The sequence below is a fragment of the Cariama cristata genome, unplaced genomic scaffold, assembly GCF_000690535.1.
Source record: "Cariama cristata isolate BGI_N322 unplaced genomic scaffold, ASM69053v1 scaffold9930, whole genome shotgun sequence".
Taxonomy (NCBI): Eukaryota; Metazoa; Chordata; class Aves; order Cariamiformes; family Cariamidae; genus Cariama; species Cariama cristata.
In genome coordinates this window covers 34,000-58,317 of record NW_009593004.1, presented here as the reverse complement: position 1 = coordinate 58,317, position 24,318 = coordinate 34,000, and the positions used below count along the sequence as shown (strand labels likewise).

The 24,318-nt window shown below is 39.9% G+C and overlaps 1 protein-coding gene across 1 annotated transcript in view; it reads left to right on the top strand.

Moving 5' to 3' along the window:
- The window catches only part of LOC104166867 (histone-lysine N-methyltransferase 2C-like), a 120,859-nt gene that overhangs the window by 90,829 nt on the left and 5,712 nt on the right, over positions 1-24,318 (top strand). The window contains 16 exon segments of the mRNA XM_009706995.1: positions 21-75; positions 938-2,760; positions 4,106-4,217; positions 5,236-5,314; positions 5,434-5,497; positions 7,592-7,824; positions 10,855-12,552; positions 14,170-14,382; positions 15,984-16,125; positions 17,418-17,565; positions 18,431-18,609; positions 18,701-18,855; positions 19,040-19,292; positions 19,886-20,025; positions 20,947-21,051; positions 22,928-24,047. Of these exon segments, the coding sequence (XP_009705297.1) occupies positions 21-75; positions 938-2,760; positions 4,106-4,217; positions 5,236-5,314; positions 5,434-5,497; positions 7,592-7,824; positions 10,855-12,552; positions 14,170-14,382; positions 15,984-16,125; positions 17,418-17,565; positions 18,431-18,609; positions 18,701-18,855; positions 19,040-19,292; positions 19,886-20,025; positions 20,947-21,051; positions 22,928-24,047 (6,519 nt within the window).

Sequence of the window (24,318 nt, the reverse complement as noted above, 5' to 3'; positions counted from 1 at the left end):
TGCTGATGGGCAGTTCAATAGACCCCAGTTCCCAGGCGATGTGAATGCCATGGGGATGAGACCTCATGGTCTCAGGTAAGCTCTTTGATGTCTTAAAACCAGGATCCTACCTGTGTGGTTCTACATTTATAGAAATTGTTAGAAAACGGTTTTTTGATGAAAAATCATCTGTGTTGCCTACAGTAGCTGGTAATCTTCCTAAAGTCAGTATGTACAGTGAGTTTTCCTGTAAGCATCTGTAACATTAGAATGTGTGTTTTACACTAACCCTGTTTTACACTGTCTTTTATTGGGAATTTATCCAAAATAAAAATGGAGAAACTGCAATACTTGTGAAAGTTATGTGACCTGAAAGATCTTGTTGCCCATGGTTTTGGGGCATTTTCTTTTTTTAAAAAAAAAGTGAAAGGTCTGACTTCAGCTTTGATATCTAATAATGAATGAATGTAATATGCCTGTTTTCATTTATAGTGAATACGTAATCAAATGTCAACTTCTGTCTATGCTATTTTTACAGTGAATGCTATGATGTAAAATGAATACCAGTATTGACATCCATTGTCATCTCAGGAAATACTATTTTCAATATTTTGGATTTATTTTTCAGTAATTTCTGAATCCACACAGTATTATTTTTTATGCTGAGTTGCATTAACATGTAGTTTATTTACTGAGATAGTTCTTACTGTCAGAGATGTCTATCCATTATTATTACTGGAATTGAAAACAGGTTGTTTATTAAACATAATTAAAGCAATTATTTTATTGTAGTCATAAAGCTCATTTAAATGTAAGCATAATTAGTCCAAATATTTATTTAAATATCTTAATGAATGCATCGTGTAAAGCATTTTGGTGAACAGTTATTTAGTCAAATATGCCAGACTAGACAGTCCTGAGAAAAAGGTTTATCGAGTCTTTCATACTTGTATTTTAGATATGGGTTTCCAGGAGGTGGCCATGGTCCACCTTCAGGTCAAGAACGTTTCCTCGGTCCTCAGCAGCCAATGCAACGCCCTGGAGTTCCACCACAGCTGAGAAGATCTCTGTCTATTGATGTGCCTCGGCCAGTGAACAACCCACAACTAAATAATACATCTGGGATCTCTCAACATTTTCCTCCACAGGGAATTCCAGTTCAACAGCACAATATATTGGGTCAGGCATTTATCGAGTTACGTCATAGAGCTCCTGATGGGAGGCCAAGGCTGCCTTTTAATCCTTCTGCTGCAAATGTTATGGATGCAGCAGCACAACATCAACGACATGCAGGGTTTATACCCAGGCAGGAATTTCCAGGCCCAAGACAGGCAGAACCACTGAGACATAATTCTCAAGGTATACCTAACCAGTTGCAGATGTCTACAAGTTTGGAGCATATGACACAATCGCAGCAGGATCAAATCAATCCTGAGAACCCACCTGCACTTGTAATACGTTCTTTAAGTCATCCACCAGTTGCTGATGCATTCCCAGGACCGTCTTTGTCTGCATCTGCACCAAGCGATGAATCTGCAAATTTACAGATTCCCAGCCAGCCAAGTGATGGTCTAGAAGAAAAGCTTGATCCTGATGATCCTACTGTGAAAGATTTGGATGTGAAAGACCTTGATGGCGTTGAAGTCAAGGATTTAGATGATGAGGATCTGGAAAATCTGAATCTAGACACAGAGGATGGGAAAGGAGATGAACTGGACACTTTAGGTCATTTGGAAACCAACGATCCTCACCTTGATGATCTTCTAAGATCTGGGGAATTTGATATAATTGCATACACAGACCCAGACCTTGATGTGGGGGATAAGAAAGGAATGTTTAATGAAGAACTAGATCTTAGTGTCCCCATTGATGACAAACTAGATATCCAGGGCAAGACAGAAGAACCAAAACAGAAAGAACAAGGTGATAGAACTGTTTCCCCTCCTGAGACCCAATCTCCACAGAAGAAATCTGCTACAGAAAATGAAATTAAAACAGAAGTACTTTCCCCAAACAATCAGGAGGAAAAGAAGAATGAAAACGAAAAAAGTGATGGAAATGCTGAATCCACAAGTGCTCAACAGGTTGCTGAAGTGGAGTTAAAGGATGGAGAAAAGGCTCCTGCGCAGCCTGCTAACCCAGAATTCCCTGACAATACTACTGCTGTTCCTAGTCAAGAATCAACTGTGCCTAGTCCAGATGCTCAGGGATCTGCTCCACTACCTGTTCAAGGAGCAGTAAGTTCCTGCAGTATTTCTGGGTCCACACCAGTCCTCTCAAGTTTGCTGTCTAATGAAAGCTCAGATAATGCTGAAGCAAGGACTCTAGGATCTCCATCTCAATCTTTGCCAACACCACAAATGAACCATGCATCAGGTATTCCACAAACACTAATGACACCTGGTGGACAGATCTTGGAAAACACTTTAAATTCAAATTTGACCATGGTTCCACGAATGAACCATCATTTTTCTCAAGGGTCACCAAATCCAGGATTTATTCAGGGTCAATCATCTAATCATAACTTTGGGACAGGACAGACATCTAATCAAACTGTGGCTGTAACAAACCGTCCTGGTCCCAGTGGCATATCTGGGCCCCAACAGATAATGCTCCCTCAACCATTAGCTCAACAACAAAATCGAGAGAGACCGCTTCTGCTAGAGGAACAGCCACTTCTTCTGCAGGACCTTTTGGATCAGGAGAGACAGGAGCAGCAGCAGCAACGGCAGATGCAAGCCATGATTCGCCAACGTTCAGAGCCATTTTTCCCCAATATTGGTATGTGGGTGATCTATTGGTCTGTGTTCTGGTTAGTTTTTTTAAAAATACAACAATAAGTTGTTAAATAAACCATAGCACTGAAAGAAGCAGGTAGATATGTTGGAGCTTGAAGATGGCTTAGCAAAAAAACAACCAGCCTAGTAGGTACAATGGGAGCATGGAAATTGAGCATGTAGGTGGAATTCTGAACTCTATGGCAAGGCTCCTGTTGACATTACCAGGATCAGGGTAGTGCTGATTTTTTTGACATCAGGTCTGTTGCATATTCTCTTTAGGTTCTCATACGTGATATGGGAGTAAATGCACCTTTTGTAAACAAAATTAAATAATCAAGTGTAGTAGCTGACCTTTTGATATTTGATCTATCAGTTTTCTGTTTGTGTTTTTTTTAATTACATTTTTTTGCAGTGTTTAGTAACTCTCAAAGAAAGGGATCTTCAAAAGCTGTATTATTAACTCACAGTCTAGACAAGGCCCAGAAACATCACAAATAATTCTGCACGTACTAAAAGCATTTAAGACAAACTCGTTTACCGTTTAGTGTAACATAGCAGTTTTGAGCGTTCAGATCAAGACCATCACTATCATTTAATTGTTATTAATGAAATATGAAATTTTGAGAAAAGCATTACTTGTAACTATGCTCACCATCAAGGCTGTTTGTTCAAAAGACAAATTTAACCTACCCCCTAAGTCACAGTTCTGTATTTGTAGTGTGGCTAGAACATGCTGTAGCCACTCCAGGTGGCTAAGATGTTCTCCAGAGGTCCCTTCCAACCTCAGCCATTCTGTACTTCCATTTATCCTGCTCATGTGTGAGGCATCTAACGGGAGAGACAGCAAAAAGGCAGAGTTCACCATGCTTATGGTCTTTTCAGATGCTACATGAGGTGTGTGCCTTTCTACCTGTAGTGCTCCTCGTAATTGCAGAGCAACTAAGCCATTTTCTTAGTACGTTAGTGGTGGTGTGTCACTTTTGCCAACTGAACTCACAGAAACAACTATTCTTCCTGGTTCTTAAACCTATAATTGGAATTTATTCATCTGTTGGGTCATAGGCCAGATTTGTTCTGGAGCTCTTCTCGGACTGACCTGCTTTTCTTTGTATGTTGTGGCTGAATACAAGGACAGTTGCTGCTGGAGTAGGTTTCCTTAGAAGATATATGAAATTACATGTTAACCGTGAATTTCAAAGTGGAGAGGACAAGTAATGTGAAATAGTAATGCAGTTATGTTGTTTTATTGATGATTTATGCATGAACTAGATTTCAACAAGTCAGTTCCAGTTAATAAGTTGTAATGTTCAGCTATGTAATTCACTTTTACTGTTTTTCTTTTATAGACTTTGATGCAATTACTGATCCCATAATGAAAGCAAAAATGGTAGCTCTTAAGGGGATCAATAAAGTCATGGCGCAGAGTAACATGGGGATGCCACCAATGGTTATGAACAGGTAGGCAACACTTGATACCGTTCTTTAGGGCTACAAAACGTAAAAGGCAGTGATAGAGCTAGGGGAAACAGTGCAGAGGAAAAGAAAAAATTTAAAAGTGGAAAATTATCTTTTTGTTATGTAGTTCATAGTCCATGCTAATACAAGGTTACCTCCTAAGAATAAAACCAATGTGGCAGTAGAAACTATAAAAAGTATTAAAATGCATCAGACTTGTGTTCCAGTTGTAATGTCATGGGTCAGCATGGTCAAAATGGCTTCACTGTTGATGTTTTTCTTATTTTCCCACTTACTAGTTAGGTAATGACACATCTCCCATGCATTGTGTTTGAAAACTCTTGATGGCCGTGTAACGATTAAACCTCATGTTGCAGCATATCATTTAACGCTAAGTATAATTAAGATTTAGCCCAAGTAATGGAAGTTTCATCCTCTCGTTCAATCCATTCTGAGGACAAAAGGAGCTATGAACTGTGCAGACTTTACCATGACTACCTCTACCATACGTGGGGAGTCTATGGGCCGGAAAGGATCTGCACCTTTTCTTTTTATGTGGCCCTTAAAACAGTGTGTTTCCTCTTTCCTAACACATTCCTCAGTGTTATATGATAACACATGGCTTACCAGAGCTATATATTTACCCAACTCTAGTTGACTGTGCTGGTGACCATGATATCTAAATCCATTATTTTTTTTTTTTTTAAATCATAATATATTAAAATACAGATCCAGGATTTGGGTTTTTTGTGCATCTTCACTGTTCTAGCACAGTACCTCATGTTTACTTCATCTCTCTGAAAAGTGTAAAATACAGTGGTTTCAACCAAGAGCAAAGTGTTGTAGCATCAAATGAGAATTAATATTCTCTAGATGTTGGAGAAGTTTGGTACAGAAGTTCAAATGTCTATAAAATATTTGGATGCTTTGTGTAAGTTCAGTGTAATACAAAAGGTCTCTTCTCTAAAATACCCACCAGTTTTAAAGGTTGTAATTTCACTTTCTGTTTATATATCAATAGATTTCCCTTTATGGGTCAGCCAGTGCCAGGGGCTCAGACCAGCGAAGGCCAAAATCATATGCAGCAGGCAATTGCACAGGTAATAGAACTTGATATTTGGGTTTAAACAAAGATGTTTAATAATGATAACTAGTTGTTCTTTTTTTTAATTGAATCATGATTAATATCCTTGTCTGTATGTTTTACTGAAATTTCTAGGACGGAAGTTTGACACCTCAGATTTCTAGACCTAATCCTCCCAATTTTGGTCCTGGTTTTGTCAGTAAGTACAGATTTAGTAATTTATTGTATGTTGATATTTCATTCTACAGTTCTGTTTTCTTTAAAATAAAATATCCATAAATGGATCCTATCTCTCCAAAATTCATCCTTTTAAAATGGGATTATTTCATCATTACGATACCAGCTAATAAAGGGGTGCATAGTAAATGCTATTAACAATTTTTTCTAGAAGCTATATCTCAAAGAAACACCATAAGGAAAGAGGGAAAAGGAACAAACAGAAAATTAGCATTATTTGGATTTGCATGAGAACAGTAACCTCTTAACTGACAAACTGCTATGTGAAAAACCTGGTCTTTGGTTGTGTTGTAATATTCTGAGCTCAGTGAGGACAACAGTCTGTATTGAAGGGTTTTTTTTTATTTCAGAAGGAAAAAGTTTTGTGCAGCATAATTGTTATTTTAACAAATACCAATCAAAGCTTTCCAGGCATTAGTTAAGCAAGACTGACTGGGAACCACAAGTGTTGAAAGCAGAAATATAGAGCACTAGGATTTTGCGTTCTTATTTCTGGTTGCCCTAGATCAATTGTAAACCCTAGTCTCTATGATGAGAAAGATTTACTAGCAGAAAATAAAACTGAGCATATGTTGGGAGAGGAAGATTGTGTACAAAAAAGTGTTTCTATCACTGCAAAAACTTTACTTGATATTTATGAGTAAGAAACAGAAGTAAACACCTTCACCTTTTCCGGAAACTGGAGTAGGAGCACTGAGTATGCAATAAGGAGCTTTTGCAGTATTGTCTGTATTAATTTCTGGTGAGATTTGACATGGCAGTCAGCCTTGGCCTCGCTCTGGTTGGAGGGGGTTGGTTCTGAGCACTTGAGAAAATCTCTTTCTCATTTCAGTAGTAGTTATTCTTACCTGGAACTTGTTAATATTTCAGTACTTTCATTTGCACTTTGATTTCGCTCCCATCTGCAGTGACTCTCCATCGTTTCCGCTCAATTGTCCCTTCAGGTTATGTGATTAGTTTTGCAGAATTTATCGTTGAAAGAGTGGGCACCCCTCGAGACTGTAACTAGCTCTGTGAATTGATTTAGTTGAGCCATTGGAGTTGATGGCTGTCGCTACTGCAGTGACTGTTAAAGTAGAAGGTGTTAGGGAGCACAAGGAGGACGTGTTTATATTAAAATCATACCGTCTTGTAGGTATCTTTATTAAACAAACTTTCTTTACAAGGAAGATCCATGCTGTATTGCTGGTTACCCAGCTTATTGCCACAATGCGATCAGGAGACAAATGATACCATCGCCAAACCTTCTCTCATCTTCTGGGCTTAGTGCAGATCAAGCGTTACCAGAAATGATTGTTTTGCCTCAAGAAAAACTGCTGACAGCAATGGACTGCTCATAGCAGATGAGCATTTCTCATTTGTAAAGAGTAATGTCTCAGTTACAGTCTGAATGAGAGGGCATTTGTTTGTGGAGAGGAAAAGGCACTGGTGCTGAAGACCCTGTGCAGAGGACTGACAGAAAGTTATTTTTACAAAGACAGTATCTGTCTTTTATTTCATGAGTATTTGATGGATGTTTATCATTTACTTTTTTTTTTTCTTAAAAGTAGTAATAAAAGTAGACCTTACATGTACAAAACTCTTTTGCAAACACCAGAATTAATGAGGCCGTGTTTCCTGTAAATTTGCGTCGTTACTCCCTAATCTCTGTCCCTCTACCTGAGTACTTCCAGAGGTCTTCCATGTCCCCTCTTCTGTGGCAAAGCAGGGTACCACCAGGTTATGTAGCGGCTTTCAAAGCTACATTTGCTCTCTGGCTAGCAAGCGCATCTTTACTGGCTAGACAGCGGGCTGGTGTCCCTTGAAATTAAAAGACTGTGTTAAAACTACTTTCTCTCAATAAATGCTGTATGTTGGATCTCTGTCTCCTTTACTCAGATCACTCCAAGAGCTTCATAATCTCTTGAGATACCAAATCCTATGTCAAATTTGACTGAACTTGCTCAATGGTTTCTTAAAATAAGGGAGGAAACCAGATTGTTAAAGTTCATCTCTAAAGAATAGAAGGAGAGCTCACCCCCAGGATGAGATCATACTTAATTTCCCTTCTCTCTAGATGATTCACAAAGGAAGCAATATGAGGAATGGCTGCAAGAAACACAACAACTTCTTCAAATGCAACAGAAGTACCTGGAGGAGCAAATTGGAGCACACAGAAAGTCAAAAAAGGCACTTTCAGCAAAACAGCGTACAGCCAAGAAAGCTGGCCGTGAGTTCCCAGAAGAAGACGCAGAACAGCTTAAACATGTTACTGAACAGCAAAGTATGGTCCAAAAACAGCTGGAACAGGTAATCATCTGGAATCAAAACTGATCACCTTAATTCTAAACTGTCACACTGTTTATGACTGTATGACTCTTTCTTTTAAATCTTATAAAAGGCAAATTGAAATGCTTGTTTAAAGGAAGCCACTCCCTATCATATTTTTTGTGTCTAACAGTGTTACTCTGGATTGCCAGTGATACTGGAGTTGTAGATGGCAAACATGATGATAAAAAGCTGTTTCAGTACTTTGGGAAGAGGGGAAATTGCTTGGCAAAATAACTTGCAACAGAGTTCCTGTTACCATGAAAAGCATAAATGAAAGATTCAGAGGAAAGTCTTAGCATGCAGGGCTTTGTTTCAGGCTTGAGTGAACCTCATAACTCAGCTCTTTCAGGTGTCCTTACGTAATCAGAACCTCTTGGTTATATGCCAGTTAAATGTTACTGTTTGAAAATCTCTTTTCATTATATCTCTAGTGTTAGTCTAGTTTTATCATCTGTCTAGTTCCTAGACGCTGATCATCAGTGTGTTTATCTGTTACTGTATCATGGAGTAATATAGGTCAAAGGGATATCTGGAGATCATCTAGTCTATGGATCAAAGCAGAACTAGCTTCACGGTTAAATCAGGTTGCTCAGTGCCTTGTCGGTCAAGTTTTGTACAGATTTCCCAGCTTCTTCAGGCTCATGTTCCAATGTGTAACCACCTTCACTGGGTTTTGTTTTTCTTTCTTTATATTCAGTTGGAATTTCACTGGCTACATCTTGTAACTGTGATTATAGTAAGTGAGGTTAAAGTTAAACCTGTGATAACTTTTATAAATTATGCTTTGACCAACAGTATTGAATGCTGTGTTCCTCAAGACATTGTTTATAAATTACCTGACATGATTGTCAGGATCAACTAGTTGAACATGAAAATGCTTTAGAATTATGCTTTATTAATAGGAGGGAAAAAATTGGCAGCAGGCTGCTTGGAAAGTCCTAAGTGATACCTGACCCTCAAGTTCTTGCTCCTGTGTTGCTTCAAGACAAAATATGCACTGGATGGAATATTAGTTGGCTTGTCTTTTCACTATGTGGAAGAGTGATGGTGCAGATAAATTCTGTCTACATCATCTCTTCCTTTATCTTTTTTCCCCTTCCACAATGAATCACGAATAGAATAAATGAAAAAAAATTCACTTTAACCAATCTTTATCATACATACATCAGTCTGGTCTTACGGTGGAGTTATGTTGAAGTAACAGCTGCTAATCCTGACATTGCTGACAGATTCATTTAGTGCCCCATAATTAAGATTCTTTTATTTTTCATTTTTTAACTTAAATTTCATTTACTGCTGGTAAATACCCTCTGCTCCCCTTCAACCACTGATTTAGACCAGTCATCCACATCCCAAACAGCAGTTTGTTACATACCTAGTAGGAGCTTAAATAAGATTTTATTAAAGTACATTTTTAAGGACCTTCTATTTGAAGCAATTCACCACTCTCCCAAATCAGATCAAGTAATTTCTCTGTAACCAAGCTTCTGTTAGTTTGTGAAAAGGGCAAAGTCTCTATATGTATATATAGAGGAAAGAGCTCTCAGATCCCTGTGGATTCCTGGTCCTGGACACAGGCACAGAGAAACCGGAGCTGACTTTGTGCAACATGAGCTTATGTCTGACAGGGTTATTAGCTCAGGCACAGAGCTTTGCAGACACTACCATATTGTCTCCGCAGCAAGGGCAGTTTCACTGCTTTGGTGTGGCACTGTGCCTGTGCTAATAAGCTCTGCCTCTAAAATATCCAGGTCGATCTGTGTAGGTCGGCTCAGGTCCAGCTGATTGTAGTCAGTGCTGGTCCTTTGAGATGCCAGGTCATTCCAAGTGCAGTCACATGGCTGATCCACCGCTGCAGATCCTGGAGGGCTTAGTGGTTTGGATGCCTCAATGTATGGACATACAGAGCCAACACAAGTTTACTGCCGTATGCCCATGGAGAAGTCCTGCAGCACTGGACCGTGCAATGCAGATCGATCCAGTTGGTGGCTTTATGCAGTGGCACTGTTTATCTCGCAGTGTCGGTGCCAAACCAGAGCTCATAAATCATGTTGGACCTGAGATTACTGTGTAAATAGCTTTTTGTGTGCATCTGTCCTGCATTCTGGAGTGTATCCTGTAATATCTCTGTTATCCTGCGCTTTTTGGCTCATCCCTTGTCCCAGATGAAGGAGAGTGCTATCAAACATTTTTAATTATGTTATAGACTTTTTCTATCAGTACAAACAACAAATGGAAGTTGTGGAACTCATAATCTAATGAATAGAAGTGAGAGAGATTTTCTGTAATGTATATATTATTAACCAGTGGATTACAAGTCTTTTTATTTTTTTAGAGGGCAGTGTAGTTAGGTATCTGTTGTGTTTCTGAAGTGCTCTTTCTTGTCTGGTTGACACTGTCATATCCTTCCATTGGCTTCTCCTCCTTGCCTTAAAATTAAACAACTAGGCTTAACTTCTAGTGTCCAAGTCGAGCTTATTTTCATCCTAAAATTTAAAATTTTCAAGCAGCGGTTGCCATTTTTGTCTGCTATGTGATGTTTGAGGATCTACCTGTGAATAAACGGGAATCTGCCTCACTGTTTTCCTGCAAACTTTTCCTTTTCAATTACATCTTTTAAAAATTCTTACTGATGCGTAAAGATCATCCATCTTACCGTTTCCTTTTTCCTGTCCCCAGCTATTGTTATCCTATGGGTAGATGATAGGATCAGTAGGACAAGGATCACTTTTGGTTTAGGTTCGTATGTGCTCTAGCACAGTGCAGTCTTGGTATGTAATTGGAACTTTGAGGCAGTGTTATTTTTTCTAAAATTTTGGGATGGATAGTATTTCTAATGAAATAATGGCTATTTAGCTTTAAAAAGGCAGAGAAAATAAGACCGTGCAGAAATGCTATTTTTGCCAGAGGCTCATGGTCTACTGAAATTATGATGGTGAGTTACTTGTTTTATGCCACTTACATAGTCAGTACATGTCAGAGATGAATAATGACTTTTTTAATTTTTAGATTCGAAAGCAGCAGAAAGAGCATGCAGAACTAATTGAGGAATATCGAATCAAGCAGCAGCAGCAGCAGCAGCAGTGTGGAATGGCACCCCATGCTATAATGCCAGGCGTCCAGGCTCAACCCCCAATGGTTCCAGGAGGAACATCACCAGCAATGAATCAGCAAAACTTCCCCATGGTGGCACAACAGCTCCAGCATCAGCAACATGCAGTGGTAATCCCTGGGCAATCCAACCCAACCAGAATGCCAAATTTATCTGGATGGCAATCTGCAAATGCCCCTGCAAGTCATATTTCCATGAATCCAGCAAGGATGCAGCCTCCAATGACACCGTTGCCAATTACTCCTGGTACACCAGCTCCTGTGCCTGGTCCAAATGCAACTGCACAGTCAGGGCCACCACCGAGGGTTGAGTTTGAGGACAATAACCCTTTTAGTGAAAGTTTTCAAGAGCGGGAGAGAAAGGAGCGTTTACGAGAGCAACAGGAACGGCAACGCATTCAGCTTATGCAGGAGGTAGATCGACAGAGGGCTTTACAGCAGAGAATGGAACTAGAACAGCACAGTATGATAGGGTCTGAGTTAAATAACAAAACGTCCTTATCTCAGATACCTTTCTTTAATTCTGATCTGCCTTGTGATTTCATACAAACTCCACGACCTCTTCAGCAATCTCCACAACATCAACAGCAACAAATGGGGCAAATTCTGCAACAAGGTTCTGTGACCTCACCTCCTGCCACAAATTTTATGCAAAGCAGTGAGCGAAGGCCAGTGGGACCTACAACTTTTGGACCTGATGCATCTGCTATTCCAGGTGGAGCCCCTAGTTTCCACAATGTAAAACAAACTCACGGGAATCTCCCTGGGGCTACCTTTACGCAGAACCAAGTCAGGCCTCCATTTGCTTCTGCTGTACCTTCATCTACAGTACTCAGTAGCGGTGCCCCATGTGGTTCGGACACTAGCGTGCCCCAGGCAGCAAACTTCCCTGGATCAAGCCAGTCTCTCATACAGCTGTATTCTGACATCATCCCAGAAGAGAAAGGAAAAAAGAAAAGGACACGGAAAAAGAAAAAGGACGATGATGCGGAGTCAATAAAAGCCCCGTCAACTCCACATTCAGATATAACTGCACCATCAACTCCGACCATTTCTGATTCTACCTCCACCCCCACAGTTAACACCCCCAACGAACTTCCACGTCATCAAGATGAACAAGAGTCAGTGGAGTCGACGGGCCCGTCAACATCAAATGCAGGAGAAAGCCAGACCTCTCCAGAGCTGGAATGTAAGCTCCCCAACAGCAGTCTGCCACAGCAACAGCCAAGTGTAAATACAGAGACTGAAAAGGCTAAAACAGATACACCTACCAGCATTCAGGAAGTTAAACTAGAAAAGGCAGAAACTGATCAATGCTCCGGTCAAGCTGAGCCTAAACCAGAAAATCCAAGCAGTATTAAGGTGGAAGAAGAGAAGGTCACATCACAGCCTGCCTCTTCAGCTCAGAGTCCAGCACAACCAGCTAGCGTTCCAGCAGCAAAAGGGGAGTCAGGGAACGAACTGCTGAAACACCTGCTTAAAAATAAGAAGTCCTCATCTCTTCTAAATCAGAAATCGGAGAACAGTGGCCGAACAGAAGAGGAGGCTTCTGGGGATAAGAAGTTAACAGAGAAGCAGAATCCAGCTGAAGGAATGGTGAGCCTGTTGCTGGTTTTGTTATATGGTGGTCATCAACAATTGAAGGCTAATTTGTGCCTTTACCGTAGGCATTTGTGAAAAGATGGGGAGATAATCTTCCGCCCTACCTGCACAAGGGCGGAATAAACAGTTTAAGGAGTTTTTACCTCCCTTCATGCCTTTTCTCCATAAGTGAATCATCTGTGTTACAAAAAAGAACAAATTTTAGTGTGAGTTCCTAGATCAGTGTATTCAGAAATTATTAAAATGCAAAACCCATTTTTTCTGTAGATAATCATCTTAAAAAATGCCACTTCCTAGTATTTACCAAGATTAAGGGAAGATTTTACAGTATGACTCTTATTTGCCTACTAGTATGTTTCTGTACAGTATCTGGTATGTCTGTATGCTGCTGCCTTCTGTGACTCCACCTGAGTCATGTGTAGGATGACCTGTGTGCCTTTGCGGAGTCTTAGGGCTGGGCTTCACACTCCTTCATCTGCACCATTCGGAGTGTTCTGTGAATGAGCCACCTCCGTGCTTGGTTTTTGCCTGTGAAAGTCATGTATTATCTCTAATTTTAGTAGAAACTATACTCTGGGATTTTTATCAAAAGTGTGAAATTGTTAAATCTCCTAAAATGACTGGATTTCTGTGTTACGGAATATTTCTCTAGTTGATTTTACTTTAATGGAATGGAGCATTAATTCTTGTTATTAATGGCATTATATGATTTAATAATTTATAACGTTCTTAAAAGCAGACCTAAAGAAAATTGCTTTCTCTGGAGGTCAGATACACTTAGATTTGTTGGTTGTTTCATTGTAATCTTTACTCTCTACTCAGTTTTGTTTTATGACTGCCTAAACTCTAAATACATCATTGGAACAAAATTTAATCACATTCAAAATTAATAAAGACTGATAGAAATAAAGGTAATTGTGAGCAGCGGGTAGCTTAGGTAACTGTTAAAAGATCCATGGTTAAAACAGGAATGTGTGACAGGAATAGTGGTGAGAGTACTTGTGGTAGGGGTCGTATAGAGCTGTTTAAAATAACGATTGATAAAAAGAAATTGAACTTTCTTTTGGCTTGCCACTATCTATTGCGTTACCGAGTCCCATTCCGATTGCATTTGCACAACTATCCTTTTATGTGAAAAATGACTTCGCAAATTTGTACTAAAAGTATTTAAGCAAATGGTACAATCCAGAAGTGTTTCACAATATTGTTTTTATTTATAACCTCAAAATACATTTGTATTATATTAACTTACACGCCCTTTTTCTGTAACTAAGTCTGCCTTTCATTATACCCTTGTGAAAATCTCTTAAGGTTGCATGCACATGTAACTTTATTTTAGGGGATATTAAAAAAAAGATGTTTCTGGTCTGGTTTTAGTGATGTTTTCAGATGTCAGTGGTGGTAACGATAAGTCATAATTCTGTGTGTAGGGACAGTACAGCGGTTACAGTTGCCAGAGAGACAGCAAAGTAAACAAACTGTAAAATACAGTTTATTATCAGTGAGACATAATATACTGTGCATGTTCTTTTAGACTATCATGCAGTAAATTTGAATGAACTGTATATTAAAATGTCAGTAATTCTGCTTCGCTTTCTTTTTTCATACCAGCAAACTGCGGGAAACCAGATGCAAGGTGCATTTGGATGTAGTAACAGTCAGCTTCAGAGAGCAGATGTAGGACCTGAAACCAAGAAACAGAGAAATAAGCGAACTCAGAGGACAGGAGAGAAGGCAGCTCCTCGGTCCAAGAAAAGAAAAAAAGAGGAAGAAGAAAAGCAAGCTATTTACTCTAACGCCGATACATTCATCCAGTTAAAACAGGTGGGTGTACAGGTGCTGGATAATGCATCAAGAGGACATTGAAAGAGTAGACTTCTCATGGTGGAAATGAAGTTGATCATTAAGTTGAATTTTGAGTACAGGGTGGAGGAGATGAAAACTTCCACAATTATTAATTTCTGAATTAATTTTAACTTTTTTTTCTTTTAATATAGCAGCTTTCTCTTCTTCCTTTGATGGAACCAATAATTGGGGTGAGCTTTGCACACTTTCTTCCCTATGGCAGTGGCCAGCTAAATGGTGGAAATCGACTTACAGGAAGTTTTGGTAGTGCTACTCTTGATGGGGCTTCAGATTACTACTCTCAGCTCATTTACAAGGTACGGTTTTAATCTGGGTTTCTATTATGTGCTCTCTGTGGGAAAAGAAGTTCATGACATTATTACTACTAGTTGGTTAGAGTTCCTGCCTTTTATGCAACCAGAAGAAAATAATTTTCTGTTGCTAGAGTAGATATATGGTGCAGTGTTGAAACAGTCAGCATTGGTTTACTCTCTGAAAGTGGAAATCGGTTCTGGAAACTGTGTTGTAAGCTAGTTAAAAACTGCAAGTATTCCTTTTACGAATAGATCCTAAATAGTGAAAATTGTAACTACAGTTTTATGAAGTGGAAAAGGCTGAATTCTCAGGACTTTGCAAAGTCACTGAAGGCATTAAAGCATTTCTTAACGTGAATTAAATGGGAAATAGATTTTCCTTATTTGTCCGCTAAGCCCTAACTAAGAACCTGAGAACTTCGAACAAAATATACTGTTTGTTGACGAGCTAATAACCCATAGAATTTAAAACTCAATCTCTGAGATCAGAGTGGCAGTATTGGGAAAGCAGCAAGATAGTGAACAGACAGAATCAAATTTGCTGCTTGGCTGCCCTAATGTGAAAACTTTAGTAACTTGTTAAAAAACAGTGATGTTTACTCCAGCCTTACATGACATGTAAGCTGACAATGTGACCTAGCAGAAATAGTTGGTGGTCAAAAGTGAATGATGAGTACTAGCTTTGTAGGCATGACTGCAACAAGAACAGATACTGAAGTTCTCATTTGTCATTTAAAATACGGGCAGTTAAGTAAGCTAGCGACGAGTGTGAACTTGCAGAGTATCTGCTTCTCCATGGTAACTGCTTCAATGTGCTGAATGTGAGGTAGCTTCCCTTTTAGTGAAGATCGGGTAAGCTGACTTCTTTATGGTGATGGAGAGTCACTGCAGAACAGCTCTCTCAATCTTAGTGTCAGACCTTTGCTTAAACTGTAGGAACTCGTTGGGGTTTCCAGACCAGTCCTAAAAATGTTCTTTGTGCCTTTCTGTAAATAATTTAGCTGTATCCTCTTTCAGTAATGTATACTCCTCATGTAAACTATTTCTGTGATAGTATCATTGATACAAGAAATGCAAAGCATTGTGTCTTTTATAGTAGATACTTTTACATACTTGGTCACTCACTTGAGAATTAACTATCGCTACTTAGCAGTGCTACCTCTGGGTGTAAAAGTATGTGAGTGGGTTACATTACCTAGTACAAGAACAAGGCAAGTTTCCGGCCCGTGTTGCATGGCTGATTTATGGTTCTTTAATCTCATGCAGCAGAACAATCTGAGCAATCCTCCGACACCCCCAGCCTCTCTTCCTCCCACACCACCTCCAGTGGCATGCCAGAAGTTGGTAAATGGCTTCGCAACCACTGAGGAACTTGCTGGCAAGGCTGGTATGTTAGGAGGTCATGATGGTAAGAGTAATATGTATTGTTTCTGTAATTATAGAATGGTTTTGTTGGAGGGGACCTTAAAGACCATCGAGTTCCAACCCCCTTGCCATGGGCAGGAACACCTTCCACCAGACCAGGTTGCTCAAAGCCCCATCCAGCCTGGCCTTGAACACTTCCATGGATGGGGCATCCAGAGCTTCTCTGGGCAACCTGTTCCAGAGCCTCACCACCCTCACCGGGAAGAATTTCTTTAGATGGCTCATCTAAATCTTCTGTCTTCCAGTTTAAAGCCATTGCCCCCTGTCCTATCACTCCCTGCCCTTGTAAAAAGTCCCTCCCCAGCTTTCTTGTAGGCCCCTTCAGGTACTGGAAGGCTGCTCTAAGGTCTCCCCGCAGCCTTCTCTTCTCTAGGCTGGAGTTGGCTCCAACCCTGAGTCGCTCAGCCTGTCTTCATAGAAGAGGTGCCGCAGCCCTCTGATCATCTTCATGGTAATGAGTGAGTCAAGGTTGTAGCAAATTACAAAATAGGTAACTGGGATGCTTTTCAGTTGCTATGGTCTTCTTTTATAAAAGCAGTATGCCTAGACCCTTTGAGGTTGTAATCATTATTATCCAGCTTTATTTTATACCAGTATAATGTCAAATGGCAGCCCCTTCCCTATTCCCTTTTGAAAACATGTTGAGAGCTAGAAACGCTCTGAAGAAATGAAAAAGAAAACCTTAAAATCAATTCTTTATGTCCACTACAAATGACTAGCCAGTTAGTTGGGTGAGCTTAAAAGCAGCCTACCCAAAATGTATCCTCAGCAGGCTTTGTACGGTCCACTACAAATGACTAGCCAGTTAGTTGAAATACCCGAAATGTATCCTCAGCAGGCTTTGTACATAGCGAGTATGTATTTTCTGATGCTTCTAATTTGGTCAGTTAAAATAGCTTTCTATTAAATAAAACTGTACTGCCTCTTCATAAGGACTGTTCAGCGATTAACATCCTTTTTTTCCCCACCCCTTTTCCTTTGTTGTTACAAAATTGTTGATACTTTTAAGTAAAACTAAAGTCCTCTCATACTGGCAGAAGGCACACTGAAAAGCCTTTCAAGCCCTTTTTGCTCCAAATTTGCGGGTTTTTGTAAATCGGGAGATTAATCATGAATGGTCAAAAATCATAGAACTACAAGTGGATGAGAGTGGCGTTACTGTCTGCTCTAACACCCTGTTTGTATCAGGGAACCACCAATACCCTGATACACAGAGTGTATATCAATGGAAGAGCTGTACAGATGTCTCATTGTGCTGTGCATTTCTGGTTTTAGTTACCAAAGCTCTGGGACCAAAGCAGTTCCAGTTGCCTTTCAGACCACAAGATGATTTATTAGCAAGAGCAATGGCTCAGGGCCCTAAAACTGTGGATGTTCCTGCTTCACTTCCAACACCACCTCACAACAATCAGGAGGAGTTAAGGTAGGTTTTCCTTGACATCTTTAAAAACGTATTTGGAGCAGATTGTGTGATCTTTTAATAGGAGATGGGACTGTGAAGGTATGAAGAAACAAAATCCATTCTGCGCAGCCACGAAGCGCAGAGAATGTAATGGGATAATTTGTCCTGGTTAACTCTTAGCATTCCACAAGTAGAGAGCAGCATAGTGAAATGGGTGACTTCTGCCATTGCTAGACTGTTAAGATTCTGTTAAATTGTTAAGAATTCATTACCTTGCTGTCTTAAAAGTGGAAGAAAACGATACAAATTGGTATTTTTCTTGCAGCAGAATGGTACTGTTGCACTATGACAGTACAAGACTGCTGTACCAGACAGCAGTACTGTACAAGAGTCAGCCTGAAAACTCCCCAACTCTACTCGGTTTCTGTTACCGTGTGAGAAATGCTTGCTAGAAAGTGAGTCTCCCTACAAAGATCTTCCCTTTTGCCTCCCTTTCACTTCCCTGACCAAAAGTTGGGTGTCTTTGAAGCACTGAAGCCTATGCATGGATGAGGGAGGATGGACCAGTGAATACACTTAAGCCAGAAAGTTTAAATATTAAATTCTAATTTTTTACACAGGTAGATGGAGCCATGGGGAACAGACAGTTCTGTGATGGAGCCTGGGCTTTGTTATTGCCTCTGTTTTTCTTTATGTATCTTTCCCAAGAAACTACCGTGTGCAATGGGGTATGAGATACCCAGAAGTAATGGCCTACAACGTAATTGCGTTCCATGACTAGTAGCAAGAAGCAAGTTCATTATAGCGCCCTGTCACAATTTATAACTTTGGCTGACCAAAGGTTTTTAGACTGTTCCCACAACAGCTTTTTTGGGTTTTGTTCCAGGGTTCAAGATCACTGTGAGGACAGGGACACTCCTGACAGCTTTGTTCCCTCTTCCTCTCCTGAAAGCGTGGTGGGAATGGAAATTAGTAGGTATCCAGATTTGTCGGTTGTAAAGGAGGAGAACCCAGAACCTGTACCATCTCCCATCATTCCCATCCTACCTAGCAGTACTGGAAAAGGTGAGATGGCGAACAGTTAGAAGTGGGCTTTTTTTTTTTTTGCATTCAGATGCGTGTAGGATTAACCTGGTGTATTTCATTTTATTTTCAGGTTCAGAAGCCAAAAGGAATTACATAAAATCAGAACCCAGTTCAGGAGCATTACCTGGTTCTGGCTTCTTTGCCTCTCAGCTTGGACCGTCCCAGAATGGTCCTAAATCTGGCCTTATATCTGTAGCAATTACTTTACATCCCACAGCTGCTGAGGTAAAAGAAATAAGCTTGTATTACATACAAAAAGTGCAACATCAGTTAATACATATAGTGAATCTGAAGGGGTTATAGCATAGTACAATGAAGCAGCTGTTGCAATCTTCTAATAATTTATATTACTGCTACCTTAACTGCCTGTCTGATGAAAACAAAGGTATGTTTTTATTATTGTTTTTAGAACATTAGTAGCGTTGTAGCGGCATTCTCCAACCTGCTCCACGTCAGAATTCCCAACAGTTACGAGGTTAGTAACGCTCCAGACGTCCCATCCTCCATGGCAACTGCCAACAGTCACAGAGTGAACCCACCTATGGAGTACAGGCAACACTTACTCCTTCAGGGTCCTCAGGCAGGATCCATGGGACCTGCCAGGATCGTAGGGTCTTACGGACTGAAGCAGCCTAATGTGCCATTTCCTGCAAACAGCAATGGTGAGTGGGTGTTAATTCTTTCAAGTTTTCAGCACCAAAATTTCAACTGAGCCAATATTAATGCATTTCAGCTTCATAAATTCATGCTCTAGAATGAAAGAATTGATTCTTGTTCTAAATAATACTTCTCTCTTCTTAAGTGATCAGTACGTGTGGACATGCTCCTGGTGTTTGGACCTGCTCCTGGTGTTAACCATAACTTAATAGGTCTGATCCATCCCTGATTTCCATTATGTTGTCTGTGTCACTGTCGGTGAGGTATTTCTTTAGTAGTTCCCAACATTGTTAGGTTCTTTTTTTTGCCCAGTCTGATTTTAAATCCATCATTCAGAAAGATTGTTCCTGTGCTGGCACACTTGACATAGTTGTTTAAGCGTGTAGTACTGTTCTTATACAAGAATGTATTTTTGCCCTCTTGTTCGCACAGTTTTGGTCTAGTTTAAACAATTTCCCCATCAGGACATAGCTTAAAGCTTGCTTTCCATGCCTTATCCAGGAGGATGCTACTTCTGTAGACCGCTGAAGAATACTGTGACTTCTCATTAATTTGGTTTAGTCTGATACAGCTTCTAACAGACTTCTCAATTTTCTAGGTATAGCTGGCTATAAGGATCACAGTCAGAATATCGCGGAAGGCTCAGCATTGAGACCTCGATGGTGCTCTCATTGCAAAGTTGTGGTTCTTGGTAGTGGTGTGCGGAAGTCCTTCAAAGACCTGCCTTTCCTTAAACAGGTACTGCACTGGAAGTGTAGTTTCTTGCATGTAATGGTGAATGAGGAAGTGAAGGCAACGAAGACTACTGCTTGTCATGCCAACTGCTTCCACTTCCAGGTTTCTTTGTTGTCTCCCTTCTGTGTGTGTCCTAATTCAGGGTGGGATATTCAAGCACATTTGTAGCACAAATAAGAAATGTCCAGGTTGTTACTTACGTAAAATGAATTTCAGTAGATTTCATAAAATAGACTAACCTCTTTCCATGACCACTTCAGGGACCTTAATTCAAAAAGAGCTTATTTGTAAGGCAACGCTATACTGCCACGTCGGGAAGTGTCATAAGAGCAAGAATACTTGTCCTCTTTTTGAGCAGGAATCAGGTTTTGGTGTCAGTGTCTTGTATTTACATTGAGAACCGTCATTCATTCAGAAAGTACCATTGCTCTTTCAATGAGGTTGAGCTAATTATACAACAAAGGTATATAGTCACGATTTGTATACAGAAGTAATGGGTTCGTGTAGTCAGAAAGCACTGAATTCCCAGTAATGTTTTGCAGATGAATCAGTAGATAAAACAGTATGATCTGTCTTTGATTAGGCTGAAATGAGATGTTCTTTTGCCATCTAAAGATAAAAGAAAATGGATTTTACTTCGCAAGTGTGCCTGTGGAGCAGATGGGCGCATGGTGTAGAATGCTTTATTTTGATTGTTAAACTTCTGTTAAAGGCAAGAATTGCTGAAGAACAGGGTTGTAGGTTGTGGTAACGTTAGATCTGTCAAATAATTAGGTATTTATATCACAGTGTCACTCATTATTTCACAAATGTTCTACAAATAAAGAGTTTCTAGCCAGATTGGAAGACTTGTTTCATTACACTTACTATGTGAAGAACGATATTAAAATGCAGTTTTGATAATCTTCTGTGTTTGATTCCCAGGATTCCCAAGAAGGCTCTGATAAAATGAAGGACATTGTATTCTGTAGCAACAACTGCTTTGTTCTATATTCAGCAGCTGTGCAAGCAAAAAACTCAGAGAACAAAGTAAGTATCAAATGCTAGTAGACCCTAGTGAGCAGAAATTATTGCGGCTATTTTTTTGAAGAACAGAAAGGAGGTGAGGGGGAAGTTTGCACTTTGTTTTAGAGATTTGTAAATGAATTGCTGTATATTCAGCTGTTGAGATTCTGAAGCAGCAGCATGAAGTAAAATTCGTATTTGCAGAACTTTCTGTCTGACAGAGATGCGTGACAGAACAGTAGCTGCCCTTTGCTGTCCTCACAGGCTTTGAAGATGCAGTCTCCAGAAAGTAGCCATTTAAGTTCTCTGGACATTGTACAAAAGCGTAGATACATCTTTTAAGTGCTATATTCTGCATTTTGATTTGGCTTATATGGTAAAAAAAAAATTACAACTGTGCAAATAATAACTGAACAGTTGTTTGCCAAAAGACTTTTATTTGTTCAATGTTACTGGAAAAATATAGTCTTATTCCATTACTCTATTTGGGCAAAGCTGCCATTTTAAAGCATGGATTACCAAAACACTAGTTAAGAGCCTGCTAACTGACAGTGATGAGGAAACAATGGTTCTAATTACTGGATAAAGACATTTTAAGAAATTTGTTCAATTGAAAGTAGAATTAGGCCAGGGATTTTACTCAGGCGGTCCCAAATAGTATGCTGTAGTTCTTTACCTACAGACACTGCGAGGGGTATACGACACCTTAGAGAAATCTCCCAGGGCATTATTTCTTGGTATGTCCAGGTTCATTCCATTTCAAGGGAATATGACTTAAATTTATCTCTGTTTGGTTAATCATTAAAAGTGGAATAGTCTTCATTCAAGACTAAATGATCCTGCTAAGTTTATTTCCTCATAGATAAAAATTTTTGAGTACTTCTTTTAACTAGTTTAGTTTCTACTTTTTCTAGTTCAAAGGTACCTTTTTTCCCCTAAACCAGTGGACAGAAGAGGCCACATGCTTCAAGCATTATGTCATTAATGCTTTCTCATGGTCTTGTATTCACTGTAGAATTTGCAACCTTTCTTCAAATACATCCTACTTACTTTCTCAGAAGAAATTAAAAAAAAAAAACCCACACCTTGGAGGAGAAGATAAATGTGTGTATATCCACATCCTTTTAGTGTCCCGTGTAGCTCATTTTCACTACTAGTTAAGCAGGATAACATTTCTGTACAAGTGTATCAGCATGTACATAATTAAGTTAATTAAATGTCATGCTCAGCCTCTTCATCCTTTCATTTACTCTTTCAAAATTGATCATGCAAACCACATTAAGCACTTTTTAATCTAGACTTCCTTTGTTCTTGTTTTCTCCTTTTTTTTTTTTTTAAACAAATCTCTGCAGGCATAATTGTTGTTTACTGCAACTGAATAGTTAAGTCCTCAAGGTGTGTCTAATCTAGAGACCTGCAGGAATTTCCTCCTCACTTGTTTCCAGGAAAAATATGTGGCAGTAATTCCAAATCTTCTCCTTCTACCAAATAACAAGATTCTTACTCTTTAAGTTAATTCTGTGACCCATGTTTTAAGGCTATTTTGTGTTGTGACAAAACTTTCTAAAAATACCCAAGAACTAAATTTTGTCAGTTAGCTCATCTATGGTGATTGAGTAGGTTTTTCATTCAAAACCTGGACAAAGGATTATTTGTGCTTCCTATTCTGCATTAAAGGGCACCACGTTCTAGGTTGACTGGGAGAGCTTTAGTACTCCGTATCCTAGCAGAAGCTGTGATAACACGGCTCAGGGTCGTTTTCGTCTTTCTCTGTTGCTGCATCATGAGTATAGGCATTCTGAGTAGCTTCTTCCATACTGACCTGATAATGTTTTCAAGATACATTTAATGGTTAAGTATTTGAGATTTTTTCCTTAAGAGTTTTCTGTTGATTTCACAGGAATCGGTTCCATCTTTGCCGCAGTCGCCGATGAAAGAGCGGCCACCTAAAGCATTCCATCAGTACAGCAACAACATCTCCACTTTGGACGTCCACTGTCTGCCTCAGTTGCAGGAAAAAGTTTCTCCACCATCATCACCCCCCATCATGTTCCCCCCTGCATTTGAAGCAGCCAAGGTAGAGGCAAAACCAGATGAGCTTAAGGTAACGGTGAAACTAAAACCTAGGTTAAAAGCAATACACAGCAGTCTTGATGACTGTCGGCCTCCAAGTAAGAAATGGAAAGGAATGAAATGGAAAAAGTGGAGCATTCAGATTGTGATTCCTAAAGGATCATTCAAACCTCCTTGTGAAGAAGAAATAGATGAGTTTCTTAAAAAACTGGGTACGACCCTTAAACCGGATCCTGTGCCTAAAGACTACAGGAAATGTTGCTTCTGTCACGAGGAAGGTGATGGATTAACTGATGGACCAGCAAGGCTTCTTAACCTGGATTTAGACCTTTGGGTCCATTTGAACTGTGCTCTTTGGTCTACAGAAGTCTACGAGACGCAAGCTGGTGCCTTAATAAACGTGGAACTAGCGCTGCGAAGAGGCTTGCAAATGAAATGCATGTTTTGTCACAAAATGGGTGCCACCAGCGGCTGTCACAGGTTAAGGTGCACCAATATTTATCACTTTACCTGTGCCATTAAAGCACAATGCATGTTTTTTAAAGACAAAACCATGCTTTGCCCCATGCACAAACCAAAGGGAACTCATGAGCAAGAACTTAGTTACTTTGCAGTCTTCAGGAGGGTCTACGTCCAGCGTGATGAAGTGCGGCAGATCGCTAGCATCGTTCAGCGAGGAGAACGTGACCACACTTTCCGTGTGGGAAGCCTGATTTTCCACGCTGTCGGCCAGCTGCTGCCACAGCAGATGCAGGCCTTCCACTCCTCAAAAGCACTCTTCCCCGTGGGTTACGAGGCCAGCCGGTTGTACTGGAGCATGAGATACGCAAACAGACGCTGTCGCTATCTCTGTTCGATTGAGGAGAAGGACGGGCTTCCGTTATTTGTCATCAAGGTTGTGGAACAGGGCCACGAAGATCTGGTCCTTACTGACACAACACCAAAAGGTAAATTTTGTGAGCTAAGATCGTGAATTTTGTGGGTTTGCTGTTTGTTTTGTTTCTCCTGATACTTGCGGTATAATGAATGTTTCAAATAAATGCTGCAGACACTGTTCTAATGTAATGCTTATAGTGAGTTTCCAGGGCCCTTTTTTAATATCATGCTGTGAAGACTGAGGACACTTTTGAAGAAATTGCATAAGCTGCAAATAAGAAGACCTGTTACAAGTTCGCAGAGGACACCCAAGATCGAGTACTGAAAATGAAATAAAATAGC